Raw genomic sequence first — 14,833 nt, 5'->3', positions numbered from 1 at the left:
AATGAGAAAGGAGAGATCACTACCAACACCAAGGAAATACAAATGATTTTAAAAACATATTATGAACAGCTATACACCAATAAATTAGGCAATCTAGAAGAAATGGACGCATTCCTGGAAAGTCACAAACTACCAAAACTGGAACAGGAAGAAATAGAAAACCTCAACAGGCCAATAAGCAAGGAGGAAATTGAAGCAGTCATCAAACACCTCCCAAGACACAAAAGTCCAGGGCCAGATGGCTTCCCAGGGGAATTCTATCAAACGTTTAAATAAGAAATCATACCTATTCTACTAAAGCTGTTTGGAAAGAGAAAGAGACGGAATACTTCCAAATTCGTTCTATGAGGCCAGCATCGCCTTAATTCCAAAACCAGACAAAGACCCCACCAAAAAGGAGAATTACAGACCAATATCCCTGATGAACATGGATGCAAAAATTCTCAAGAAGGTACTAGCCAATAGGATCCAACAATACATTAAGAAAATTATTCACCATGACCAAGTAGGACTTATCCCTGGGACACAAGGCTGGTTCAACACTCGTAAAACAATCAATGTGATTCATCATATCAGCAAGAGAAAAACCAAGAACCATATGATCCTCTCATTAGATGCAGAGAAAGCATTTGACAAACTATAGCATCCATTCCTGATCAAAACTCTTCAGAGTGTAGGGATAGAGGGAACATTCCTCGACATCTTAAAAGCCATCTACGAAAAGCCCACAGCAAATATCATTCTCAATGGGGAAGCACTGGGAGCCTTTCCCCTAAGATCAGGAACAAGACAGGGATGTCCACTCTCACCACTGCTATTCAACATAGTACCGGAAGTCCTAGCCTCAGCAATCAGACAACAAAAAGACATTAGAGGCATTCAAATTGGCAAAGAAGAAGTCAAACTCTCCCTCTTCGCCGATGACATGATACTCTACATAGAAAACCCAAAAGCCTCCACCCCAAGATTGCTAGAACTCACACAGCAATTTGGTAGTGTAGCAGGATACAAAATCAATGCTCAGAAATCAATGGCATTTGTATATGCTAACAATGAGACTGAAGAAAGAGAAATTAAGGAGTCAATCCCATTTACAATTGCACCCAAAAGCATAAGCAATTTAGGAATAAACCTAACCAAAGAGGTAAAGGATCTATACCCTAAAAACTGTAGAACACTTCTGAAAGAAATTGAGGAAGACACAAAGAGATGGAAAAATATTCCATGCTCATGGATTGGCAGAATTAATATTGTGAAAATGTCAATGTTACCCAGGGCAATTTACACGTTTAATGCAATCCCTATCAAAATACAATGGACTTTCTTCAGAGAGTTAGAACAAATTATTTTAAGATTTGTGTGGAATCAGGAAAGACCCCAAATAGCCAGGGGAATTTTAAAATAGAAAACCATATCTGGGGGCATCACAATGCCAGATTTCAGGTTGTACTACAAAGCTGTGGTCATCAAGACAGTGTGGTCCTGGCACAAAAACAGACACATAGATCAATGGAACAGAATAGAGAACCGAGAAGTGGACCCTGAACTTTATGGTCAACTAATATTCGATAAAGGAGGAAAGATTATCCACTGGAAGAAAGACAGTTTCTTCAATAAATGGTGCTGGGAAAATTGGACATCCACGTGCAGGAGAATGAAACTGGACCGTTCTCTTACACCAGACACAAAGATAAACTCAAAATGGATGAAAGATCTAAATGTGAGACAAGCATCCATCAAAATCCTAGAGGAGAACACAGGCAACACCCTTTTTGAACTCATCCACAGTAACTTCTTGCAAGATACATCCACGAAGGCAAAAGAAACAAAAGCAAAAATGTACTATTGGGACTTCATCAAGATAAGAAGCTTTTGCACAGCAAAGGATACAGTCAACAAAACTAAAAGACAACCTACAGAATGGGAGAAGATATTTGCAAATGACATATCAGACAAAGGGCTAGTTTCCAAGATCTATAAAGAACTTATTAACTCAACACCAAGGAAACAAACAATCCAATCATGAAATGGGCAAAAGACATGAAGAGAAATCTCACAGAGGAAGACATAGACATGGCCAACACGCACATGAGAAAAGGCTCTGCATCACTTGCCATCAGTTACAGTTTTATAACTATTCCAAAAAATTAATTTGTAATTGGAAAAAAAAAACGTAAAAGGAAATCTAGAGGCCCAAAATATTTCACTGAAGAGTTCTACCAAATGTTTAAGGAATTACAATTCTACCCTATCACTTCCAGAAAATATAGGAGGTAGATACACTTTTCAACTAAGTTTACAAAGTCAGTGTTACTCTGATATTAAATATGAGTAAAAGAGTGAAAACAATGCAAAGCAAAACTGTAGACTGATGTCCATCCAGAATGTTGATGCAAAAATTATATATTGGCAAAGATAATTCAGTAATATGGGAAAACAATTACACATTTTGACCAAATGGTTTACTTCACTGATGCAAGACTAGTTTACTATTCAAAAATTAAGGATTGAGGAAACTTTGGAAAAAGGCTGCCCAAGTTAACGGATTTAGGCAAAAGTCACAAGACCTGAGGACTTCTACAAGGTGGTAGTGTAGGATGATCCTGAACTCCCCTACTCCCATGGACACATCAAACCTACAGCTATTTATGGATCTTTACTCTCTGAAAAAGATCTGAAAATTAGATGAACTACTTCTCCACAAGAAAGGATACAAAAACTACTTCAAGATGGGTAGATGAGGCAGAGATATGTTCTTTCCAAAAGTCCCATCCCCAGCATGGACCACATAATAGAAATGGAATCTCAAGAGTTTGGGACTTCTCCTGGAGCAGCAAGGGGTAGATGCCCCACATCAAGTATCCAGTCTCCTGGAATGAGCACCAGAAGGACAAGTCTCCAGAACCTCTGGCTTAGAAAATCAACAAAGCTGACATCCAAGACATCAAAGTGCTATAAAAAACTGAGATTTCCAGGGTACCCTGGTTGGCTCAGTCATTTGAGTGTCTGACTGTTGTTTTCAGCTTGGATCATGATCTCAGGGTTGTGAGATCAAGCCCCACTTTCCGGCTCTGTGCTCAGCATAGAGACTGTTTGAGATTCCCTCCATCATCCTCTCCCTTCCACTCTGCCCTTTCCTGCTCATAATCTTTCTCTCTCAAATAAACAAAACAAAACAAAACAAAACAAAACAAAACAAAAACAAAAACAAAAAACCTCCCTGAGATTTCCTCTTTTAATGGGTTCATATGTGATCTCACTTTTCTAGAGACCCAGTGCTGAAACAGCAGTTTGAAAAGTATTTAGATTACTTGTCATTGAGGGAGATTCATTTGCTAATCTAAAAGCATATAGTGGAGGGGCAGGGGACAGTTGAAACTCTCCTCAGAGATGAAAGCTCTGGCAGAAACCATTTTTGCACCTTCTGTGTACCTTGTTATCCATCCTTGGGTGAGGACGGTTGTGGAATCCTACCAATGTGCTAAGACAAGCAGGGGCAAATGGTCTGTGGCACTATCCCATTGACTTGCTGAAGCCAGATAGCACAAGTGCGTGTCTCCTCCCTTGCAGCCTGGCTGTGGCACATGAGCACAGGTGGATAGGGCATTCTCATCTCTAGCTATGGTTGATGAGTGCAGGCAGTTGTAATTCTTTCCCCCTCCTTTACTGGGGCTGGTGAGTGTGAATGGTTGTCATTTTCTAGCTCTCAACCTAAAACTGGTGTGAGTGCACAGACAAGGCACTCCTGCTTCATTCCTGAAGCCTGCAGTTGCACATAATTAAGACATTATCCTACTGCCTTTGAGCATGTTTGCTCCTCTACACTGTCACGCTTTTCGCTGCCTAGCTAACATGAGTGGGCATGCAAAATCCACAAAGGGAATGCCTTTTGATCTCCTGAGCTTGCTGGTGAAGGGAGCTGGCTTTCCTGAGCTCCATGGGAATGTAGCAATTGGAAAGACAGTTCTTGGCCACATACCATCCCCAGGGAATTCACAGACAGCAGTGTAAACACCAATCTTCCTGTGAAAAAGACCTATTTACTTAGCTTGGGGGTTCAAGAGGAGGGACAAGCTTCAGATATCCCACAAATTGAGAGGCTAAGGAGGTGCTCCCAGAGAATGTAAACAGGGAGACACCCTCCTTGCTCACCAACTTGGCCTTATTACAGCTTGAAAAAACTTCCCAGAAAAGAAGTTGTATACTTACCTGGAGCCCTAATTTTTGCAACTGTTACCCAAGGGATACTTCCAGATCTCTTTATCTGGATGCCAAGATGATTTATGATTGCAGTTGCAAGGCACTATATGTTTCATACTTTAGTAGATATTGCCTAGGTTCTGGGTTCCAGTCTGCAACTGGGTGCTTAATAAGATTCCTCCCCCTTGAACACTGACAGGTACACCCTCAACAATGGGGGCATATCAGAATAAATCAGATTGTTTAGATAATCACAGAGGCTTCAGAGATACCAAGAACTAGGGTAGGGGAAAATTAGACGTTTCACCACCTATGCAAGTTCCACTCCTTCAAAGATGAAAAAGGTAACAGTTTTTGTACATAAAAATGAAAACAAGGAGTCAAGCAATTGAGGGAACAGAGAAATATGTTCAAATGAGAGAACGAGAAAAAAACTCAGAAAAAGATTTTAATAATATGGAGATAACTAATCTACCTGAAAATGAATTCAATATTATGGTCATAAAGTTGCTTACTGAACTCAGGATTACTGTTGGAAGAACACAGAATTTTAACAAAGAGATAGAAAATATAAGAAAGTACTAAACCAAAGTCACAGAGCTGAAGAATACAATAACTGAACTGAAAACCACACTAGAGGGGTTCAATAGCAGACAAAAGAGTTTGCCAATGAGCTGGAAGACAAAGCATCAAAACACACCCAGTTAGCACAGCACAAAGAGAAAAATAATTTTTTAAAAAATGAAGAAAAGAGACATTTGGGACAATATCAGGTAGAATCAAATTCACAATATAGGGGTCCCAGAAGGAGAAGAGGAAGTTAAAAGGTCCAAGATTTACTTGAAGAAATAGTGGTTGAAACTTTCCTTTTCTGGGGAAAGAACTAGATACCCAGGTTCAGAAAAGTCCAGGGAGTTCAAAATAAAATGAACCCCAAGAGATCGACATCAAGACACATTATCATTAAAGTGTTAAAAGTTAAAGAATCTTAAAAGCAACAAGAGAAAAGCAACTTGTTATGTGCAAGGGAAACTCCATAAAGGTTATTGAATTTTTTAAGCAGAGACTTTGCTAAGGGTCCCCAGACTGCATTTGAATTCAAGACTACAATATTAACTCTTGACAAAATTGCTAGCCTATCAGCCTACCCTGCAGATTTCAGAATTGCCAGTCTGCTAATAATCATGTGAGCCAATTTCTTAAAAATCTGTCTCTCTGTATTTCTTTATTTCTCTCTATAAGAATACAAATACCTTGAAATATATATCGAAATTCTACCTGTTGTATTGTATATTGAATATATAAATCTTCATGTATCCTATTGGTTCTTATTATCTGGAGAACCCTGACTAATATATACTTTGATATTAAGCCTTTTCAACAGATAGCACTAGAACGTTTGGATATTTATAGACCAAAAAGAACCTTGACAAAATCATTATATCTTATAGAAAATTATGGATCATAGATTTAAATGTAAGATGTAAATGTAAAAATTCAGAAAACATCATTGGGGCTTGATGAAGAGTTACAAGATAATGACAGCAAAAGAACAACCTATAAAAGAAAATAAAGCTGGACTTTGTGAAAATTAGTAACTTTTACTATGCCAGTGATCTTATTAAGATGATGGAAGAAAAATTTCCAGATTGGGAAAAAATATTTGCAAAATACATATCTGACAGAAGGGCCTTGTTTTAGTCTGGGTTTCCACAGTAACAGAATGAATAGAGTCTGTGTCTGTGATATATAACAAGAGAGAGAAAGAGATTAGTATATATGTGTATATATAATAAATATTGTGTATATTGTGCATATGTGGATATATATATGTGTGTATGTATTTTAGAGAATTGGCTCACATGATTTTAGAAGCTTGCTGCAGAATGGGCCATCAGATTGGAGGCCCAGGGATGAGCTACTGTTTAAGTCCAAAAGCAGTCAGCTGGCAGAGTTTTTTGTTTCTCAGGTGAGGCCATTCTTTGTTTCATTAAGGCCTTTAACTGACTGGCTGTGGCTCCCCACTTTATGGAGGCTGCTTTACTTTACTCAGAGTTCATCCATTTGAATGTTAATCTGATCCAAAAACACTTCCAGGGAAATATCTGGAATAATTTTGACTAAATATTTGGCTGCCATGACTGAGCCAAGTTGATGCTTCAAGTTAAGTACAATAGGTCATATCTAGAGTGTTTAAATAACTCTTAATATTGAATAGTAAAAACAAACAAAAAGGAGCCAAAAAACCTGAAGAGACATTTCACTAAAAAGTAAACACATATGAAAATAACACTATCATTAGGGAAATGCAGATTAAGACCACAATGAATTATCACTAAATATCTACTAGAACAGCTAGAGTAAAACATAGTAGGATATAGAAAAACTAGATAGCCATTCTGGAAAACCGCTTGGCAGTTTCTTAAGAAATTAAACATGCAACTATCATATGACCCAGCAGTTGCTTTCCTGAAATTTCTGTCAGCAAGTGAAAACTTTATGTTCACTCAAAAATAACTACATGAATGTTTCTAGCACTGTTATTTATAGTAGTGCTTTAAAAATATAATAGTGCTATAAAAATTACAGTATTTGTTTATAATAGCTGCAAACTGGAAAAAAAATGAAAAATCTCTTAATAGGTTAATGGGAAAATGAACTGTTACATCTATATTATAGAATAATATTTGGCATTTAAAAGGAATAAATATTACTGATATATGCCACAACTTGGATGGACCTCAAGGGCATTGTAGAACAAGGAAAAATGTCCCCCAATATCAAAAATTTATGTCCTGAATGATGCCACTTACATTTTTGAATGACAAAGCTATTGATAGAGAAAACAGATTAGTGATTGCCAGAGGTTACGGTAGTATGAAAGAGAACCTGTGGGTGATAGAGTAGTTCTGTATCTTGATTGCAATGGTGGTTACATTAATATATGTATGTGACAAAAGGGCATAGGACCTTACACACTGTATCAATGTCAATTTTGTGGTTTTGATATTATTATAATTATGTAAGGTATAGCTTTTGGGGGAAGATGAGTGAAGAGTTTATGGACTTCTCTGTACTATCTTTGCAACTTTCTGAGAACCTATAATTATTTCAAAATAAGAAATAAAACAAAACCCAAATAATCCAGAGATTGTAGTATGCTTCAACATTTATGGATATATCAGTAGGTGTCATTTCAACTCAAGCTTTAATTTTACCTTTTACTTGGCCCCAGCCTCTTTACCAAAGGAGATTATAGAACATTTGTTTTAAGAAGATTCATTCTTTACCCTAAATAAACTCAGTTTCTTCAGTGAACTAATAAATTCAATCCTACAGTTGATAGGATGCTTGTAGTCTTTAGTGATTGATGCAGCATTACTCATCAACAAGGAGAGAATTTGAAAGGAGTACATCTTCTGTGTCATCTTAAACTTAAGAAGTCAATGGTGCTTTTTAAATATTACCCAGAACAAATAATGGAAACAGGAATACAAGAAAGCTCAGGGTGTGAAGTGGACTGGGAACTAAAAGTCAGATACTAAGTTCTAGCCCCTGTTCAATCACTAGCTAACTTTGGATCTTGGACTAGTCATTTTGCTTCATTGGGATATACTAATGTGAAAGAACTATATAATAATACCTCTAATTTTACTTAAAGTTCTAAAACTCTAGTAGTCAATTTGTTTATTAGCAAAGTTAGGACATGTTAAAATGTATGAACTACAAACCTGAATCTCAGTGCCGACCACAATAATATTTTAAAATAGATTCTTCTGTGAATCTACTGCCTTCTTCTCAGGTCCTCCTTAGAGTATCCCTATCCCTTATCTTATCCCTAAGATAAGTCATTTTACCTTTCTGGATCTTTGCTTACTCATGTATTAAATACAAATAATAATCCTTAGTATGCTTTTCACTCAGGATTATTATGTGCATCAAATGAGATAACAAACAGAAATGCTTTGTAAACCAGCCAATGCTACAGCTGTGTAGGGTTTATTATTAGTGGTAATACTCACAGCTAACTTGCAGTTAAGAAACTTTGGTCCTTAGCTAGATCTGCCACTAATATGAGGTAGGACTTTGTGTATATTTCAGTTTCTTAATCTGTGAAATTAAGTGGTTCATTGAAATGAGTGATTCTGAACTGGAAGGTATATGCACCCTGGAGGATGCTTTTCAAATCTTATTTCTTTCACGGAGTGTTTGCTATATACTGTCTTCCCTCAGGAGATACAATTGTAATGTTAAGAATCATTGCTACAGTAATCTATAGACTGGCCCATTTCTTGGATAGGGCAACTGCGATGTCCTCTCCAGGCCTTTTGTTTGAGGTAAGATGTGAACTCCATGGGGATAGGCTTACTACTATTTCCTGATATTTAAATTTAAAATTGCCATTTTAAATGATTCTTCCAAGTTGATCATGAAACATACCAACAACGCAGCCTCCTTTCATGAACAGTGTTCTCAGCTGGCCGTCTTGGAATGGCCTGCCTGAGAATGTCCTCTCTCTTTGGTGGAAAACAGAATGAAAATCAATGTAATAGATGATCCATAGGGACTTCAATTTGCACACTTCAGACATGAAACTTAAAATCTCTGAGACATTTAAAAGCATTTTAGTTGTCAATAACTTTTAATTCTAGTTTCAGCAATACCTATTGCTTAAGGAAAGCTAATATCCAGGTGTTCTAATTTCTTATCTTGGTGTAGCTATCACTCAAATGTCAAAAGCTCATTATAAATGTCAAACAAAATCAGTATGGAGTAAGGAAGATCATGATATTAACTGCATGTGCTGTACTTTTGTTGTGACTTGACATCTTGTTTTCTTACTGCTTGACATATTTTCATTGTATCAAGTTGTGATTAAGCAAATCTCACAGTGACACCTCACTATCTTTCAAAGACTGTAATTGTATCATTTAATGGTGATTTAGTTCTTTTTTTTTTGGAAAATAGTAGTTTGCAGATGTAGGTAGGTAGGCTGTTACCAGGTAATGATTTTTTTTTTTTTCTGTCTCATCAGCCTGAAGAAATGCTAAACTAAGGATTGTTGAAAATTTATATATATATATGTGTGTGTGTGTGTGTGTGTATGTATATATGTGTATATATGTATATATATGTCTTTTTCTCCACAGGGCCCACTTTTATTAAGAGGAGAAATGGGAAGCATGGGCTGGGGAGTTGGGAAGGTTGAACTGAAGCTCTGATTTTGTTTTTGATCCATCCTGGGAGAGAAGAGATCAGAATAGATTTTTTTTAATTATTATTTTTCAAGTTTTTATTTAAGTTAGATAATATACAGTGTAATATCAGTTTCAGACATAGAATTTAATGATTCATCACTTATACACAACGCCAGGTATTCTTCACAAGTGTCCTTAATATGTATCACCTGTTTAACCAATCCCCCTGCCCTTCTCCCCTCCAGTAACCATCAATTTTTTCCCTATAGTTAGAGTCTGTTTTCTGATTTGCTTCCCTTTTATCCCTCTCTATGTTCATTTGTTTTGTTTCTTAAATTCCACATACTCATATGTGAAATACCATATGATCTAGAGGAGAAAACAGGCAGCAACCATATGAAATCATATGGTATTTGTCTTTCTCTACTTATTTCACTTAGCGTTAATAGCTTCTAGCTCCATTCACATCATTGCAAATGGCAAGATTTCATTCTTTTTATGGCTGAGTAATATTCCATTGTATATATATATACTATATCATTTTTATCCATTCATCAGTCAATGGACATTTGGGCTCTTTCCATAATTTGGTTATTGTTGTTAATGCAGCAGCATTTTAAACATAATAATAATAAATAAATCAGTATTTTTGTATCATTGGGTAAATACCTAGTAGTGCAAGAGATGGATCCTAGTAACCTCCTGAGGAACCTCCATACTGTTTTCCAGAGTGGCTGCACAGTTTGCATTCCCACCAACAATGTAAGAAGTTTCTCCTTTCTCTGCATCCTCACCAATACCTGTTGTTTACATGTTGTTAATTTTAAACATTCTGATTGGTGTGAGGTGGTATCTCATTGTAGTTTTGATCTGTATTTCCTGGATGATGAATGATGTTGATTATCTTTTCATGTATCCATTAGCCATCTGTATGTTTTCTTTGGAAAAAGTTCTATAGAGTCTTCTGCCCATTTATTACCTTGACTATTTGTTTTGAAGAATTGAGTTTTACAAATTCCTTATAGATTTTAGATACTAACCCTTTAAGAGACATGTTATTTACACATATCTTCTCCCATTTCTGTAGGTTGCCCTTTAGTTTTGTTTCCTTTACTGCAGAAGCTTTTTATCTTGATGAAACCCCAGTAGTTTATTTTTGCTTTTGTTTCCCCTGCCTCAGGAGCCATATCTAGTACGAAGTTGCTATGTCAAAGAGGTTGCTGCCTGTGTTCTCTAGATTTTGATGGTTTCCTTTCTCACACTTCCATCTTCCATCCATTTTGAATTAATTTTTATGTACAGTATAAGAAGGTGGTCTAGTTTCATTCTTTTGCATGTTGCTGTCCATTTTTCCCAGCACCATTTGTTGAAGAGACTGTCTTTTTTTCCATTGGATATCTTTTCCATTGGATGTTCTTTCCCAGATTGATTTGACCATCTAGTTGTGAGTTCATTTCTGGATTTTCTAATCTGTTTCATTGATCTATTTGTCTGTTTTTGTTCTAGTTCCATACTGTCTTGAGCCTACAGTTTGTAATATAACTTAAAGTCCAGAATTGTGATGTCTCCTGCTTTGCTTTTCTTTTTAAAATTTGTTTTGGCTATTCAGGGTCTTTTGTGGTTCCATTCAAATTTTAGAATTGTTTCTCCAGCTTTTTGAAAACGGCTGGTTTTATTTTCACAGGGATTGCATTTAATGTGTAGATTGCTTTGGGTAGCATAGATACTTTAATAACATTTTTTCTTCTAATCTCATGAGTATGAAATGTTTTTCCATCTCTTTGTGTCATCTTTAATTTCTTTCATCAATATTTCAGAGTACAGATCTTTTACCTTTGGTTAGCTTTATTTCTAGGTATCTTATGGTTTTTGGTGCAGGTGTAAATGGAATCCATTTCTCGTTTTTTTTTTTTTTCCTTTCGACTGCTTCATTATTAGTGTATAGAAATGCAACAGATTTCTGTACATAGATTTTGTATCCTGCAACTTTGCTGAATTTGTGTATCAGTTCTAATAGTATTTTTATGGAGTCTTTTGGGTTTTCTACATAAAGAATCATGTACTCTGCAAATAGTAGACGTTTCATTTCTTCCTTGCCTATTTGGATGCCCTTTATTTCTTTGTGTAGTCTGAATCCTGAGGATAGGATTTGCAGTACTTTGTTAAATAACAGTGGTGAGAGTGGACATCCCTGTCTTGTTCTGACCATAGATGAAAAGTTCTTATTTCCGCCCCCCCCTTGAGGATGATATTAGCTATGGGTTTATCATATAAATCCTTTTTGATATTGAGATATGTTCCTTCTATGTCTACATTGTTAAGGGTTTTTATCATGAATAGATATTGCAATTTGTCAAATGCTTTGTTTGGATCTGTTGGAGAAGATCATATGGTTCTTATCCTTTCTTTTATTAAGTGGGTATCATGTTAATTGATTTGTGAATATTGAACCATCCCTGCAGCCCAGGAATAAGTCTAACCTGATTGTGGTGAATGGTTCTGTTAATGTACTGTTAGATTCGATCTGCTAGTATCTTGTTGAGAATTTTTGCATCCATGTTCATCAAGGATATTGGCCTGTAGTTCTTTTTTTTTTTTTGGCCGAGTGTTTGGTTTTAGAATCAGGTTAATGCTAGCCTCAGTGAATGAGTTTGAAAAGTTTTCCTTCCATTTCTTTATTTTTGGATAGTTTGAGAAGAATAGTTATTAATTCTTCTTTGAATGTCTCATAGAGTTCCCCTGGGAAGCCATCTCATCCTGAACTTTTGTTTGTTGGGAATTTTTTTTTGAAGATTTTATTTTATTTATTCATGAGAGACACACACACACATACACACACACACAGAGGCAGAGACACAGGCAGAGGGAGAAGCAGGCCCCATGCAGGGAACCTGACATGGGATTCGATCCCGGGTTTCCAGGATCAGGCTCTGGGCTGAAGGCAGCACTAAACCTCTGAGCCACCCAGGCTGCCCCTGTTGGGAAGTTTTTGATTACTGATTCGATTTCTTTTGTTATCAGTCTGTTCAAGTTTTCTGTTTTTTTATGTTTCTACTTTTGGTAGTTTATATGTTTTTAGAAATTTGACCATTTCTTCCAGATTTTCTAATTTGATGGCATATAATTTTTCATAATAGTGTCCTATAATCTTTTGTATTTCTGTTCTATTGGTTGTGATCTCTCTATCCTAAATTGTCATTTTATTTATTTGTTTCCTTTCTTCTTTTATAAAGTCTGGCTGGGGGTTTATCAATTTTATTACTTTTTTTCAAAGAACTAGTTACTGGTTTCTTTTTTTTTTTTTTTTTTCAGTTACTGGTTTCATTTATCTGTTCGGCTGCTTTTTTAGTTTCTATGCCATTTGTTTCAGCTTTACTATTTATTATTTCCCTTCTTCTACCATCCTGTGTCTTTGATTAGAGCATTTAGTCCATTTACTTTCAGAGTAATTATTGATAGATATGTATTTACTGCCATTTTATTGCTTTTTTCTGGTCATTGTTTCTGGACATATTCTCTGTTGCTTTCTAGTCTTTGTCACTTTTGGTCTTTTCTTCCCCCTCAAAGAGTCTCTTTTAATATTTCTTGCAGGGTTGGCTTAGTAGTCATGAACTCAGTTAGTTTTTGTTTGGGGAACTCTTTATCTCTCCCTTTTTTCTTTAAAGATTTTATTTATTTATTTGAGAGAGGGAGAGGGAGAGAGAGAGAGAGAGAGAACAAGTCCCACCAAGTAGGGAGCCTGATGCAAAACTCTATCCCAGGATTCTGGTATCCCAGGATTCTGACTGAAGGCAAATGCTTGACTGACTGAGCCACTCAGGTGCTCTTTATCTCGCATCATATTCTGAATGATAGCCTTGCTGGATAGAGTACTCTTTACTGCAGATTTTTCCCATTCACCACATTGAATATATCATGCCACTCTCTCCTGGGTTTCCAAATTTCTGTGGAGAGATCTACTGCTAACCTGTGTCTTCCCTTGTAACTTAGGGATTTTTTCTGTCTTGCTGCTTCTAGGATCTTTTCTCTTAATCACTATATTTTGCAAAATAACTACAATAAGTCTTAGTTTTTGCCTACTTTTGTTGATTTTAATAAGAATTTTCTGTGCCAACACTTCCGGGTGGGACTGAAGAGAGGCTGCTGGGCAGGGGTTCGCAGCTCCGCGGCAACCATGGCGTGTAATGGCCTCACGGTGCCTCTCATCGTGATGAGCATGTTCTGGGACTTCGTCGGCTTCTGCGTGCCCTGGTTCATCCCTAAGGGTCCCAACTGGGGAGTTATCATCACCATGTTGATAACCTGTTCAGTTTGCTGCTATCTCTTTTGGCTGAATGCAATTCTGGCCCAACTCAACCCTCTCTTTGGACCACAGTTGAAAGATGAAACCATCTGGTACCTCAAGTATCATTGGCCTTGAGGAGGAAGACCTGCTCTCCAGCGCTCATTGAGGTCACGAAGAGAATTCCTCTAGATGCAAAATCAACTCCAAACCCAGAATGCCTTCTTTGACTTGCCTATTTTGGCCATCAGCTGCCTTAAACATTCACACCATATTTGAATATCTTATTCTACAATGCAGTATTTTTTCTTGTTGCCTATTTTTTACATTTTGATGAATTATGTGCCTACTTAACCTAAACTGTGCTGACTCCATAAAATGTTTATGCACTCTGCTGAGATAGAGGGTGCTATTCTTCTGAGAAATACATTGCTCTCTCCTTGGAACCTGTGAATTTGAAGATGACTCCTGCCTGGTCACAACATGGGAATCAGCAAAGTGTTTAAAAACTGTCACAAGACAAGGCAGTCAGTAGGAAAGCATGTTCAGAGGGAATATCTGTCCCAAAAGAATTACACCAAAGTATATTTTCAGGATGACTTTCTTATTTCTGCCATCTACTGGAATAAATTATTTTTCAGCTTTCTGTGGAAAAAAAAAAAAAAAGAATTTTCTGTGCTCCTGGATGTGATTTCCTTCCTGAGATTAGGGAAGTTTCAACTATAATTTCCTCAAACAACCCTTTTCCCTCTTTTTCTCTCTCTCTCTTCTTCTACTGAGACTCTTGTGATATGACTAGTATTGTGTTTGATGGAATCATTAAGTTCCCTAAGTGTATGCTCGTGATACATCATTCTACCTTCTCTCCTTTGTTCAGCTTCATTATTTTCCATAATCCTGTCTTCTGTCACTTATTTGTTCCACTGTTCTTTCATCCTTGTAGTCAGTACATCCAGTCCATTTCAAATCTGTTATTGCATTTTTCATTTCTCGTGATTGTTTTTGAACTGTTTTATCTCTACAGTAATGTTCTCCCTGAAGTCTTTCATGCTTTTCTTATGATTGTTGTTTTAAATTCCATATCAGGCATATGACTTATATCTGTTTCGATTAGATCTCTGGCCACGATCCTTTCTTATTCTTTCCTGTATTC

The 14,833-nt window shown here is 36.6% G+C and overlaps 2 protein-coding genes across 3 annotated transcripts in view; both read left to right on the top strand.

Moving 5' to 3' along the window:
* Positions 1–14,833, top strand: part of AGBL4 (AGBL carboxypeptidase 4) — a 1,348,432-nt gene that overhangs the window by 315,212 nt on the left and 1,018,387 nt on the right. The gene's annotated exons all lie outside the window — the stretch shown is intronic.
* LOC121481652 (V-type proton ATPase subunit e 1-like) lies at positions 13,571–14,349 on the top strand. Its single transcript, XM_041739185.1, has one exon. It carries the CDS (start codon positions 13,573–13,575, stop codon positions 13,816–13,818), a length of 246 nt encoding a protein of 81 aa, XP_041595119.1. The 5' UTR covers positions 13,571–13,572; the 3' UTR covers positions 13,819–14,349.

This window comes from Vulpes lagopus, chromosome 23 (assembly GCF_018345385.1).
Source record: "Vulpes lagopus strain Blue_001 chromosome 23, ASM1834538v1, whole genome shotgun sequence".
In the NCBI taxonomy this organism is placed as follows: Eukaryota; Metazoa; Chordata; class Mammalia; order Carnivora; family Canidae; genus Vulpes; species Vulpes lagopus.
This window is presented reverse-complemented; position numbering and strand designations above follow the sequence as displayed.

Bases quoted from the DNA above. Each gene is read 5' to 3' on its own strand.
- LOC121481652 (XM_041739185.1), top strand. From the start codon at position 13,573: ATGGCGTGTAATGGCCTCACGGTGCCTCTCATCGTGATGAGCATGTTC.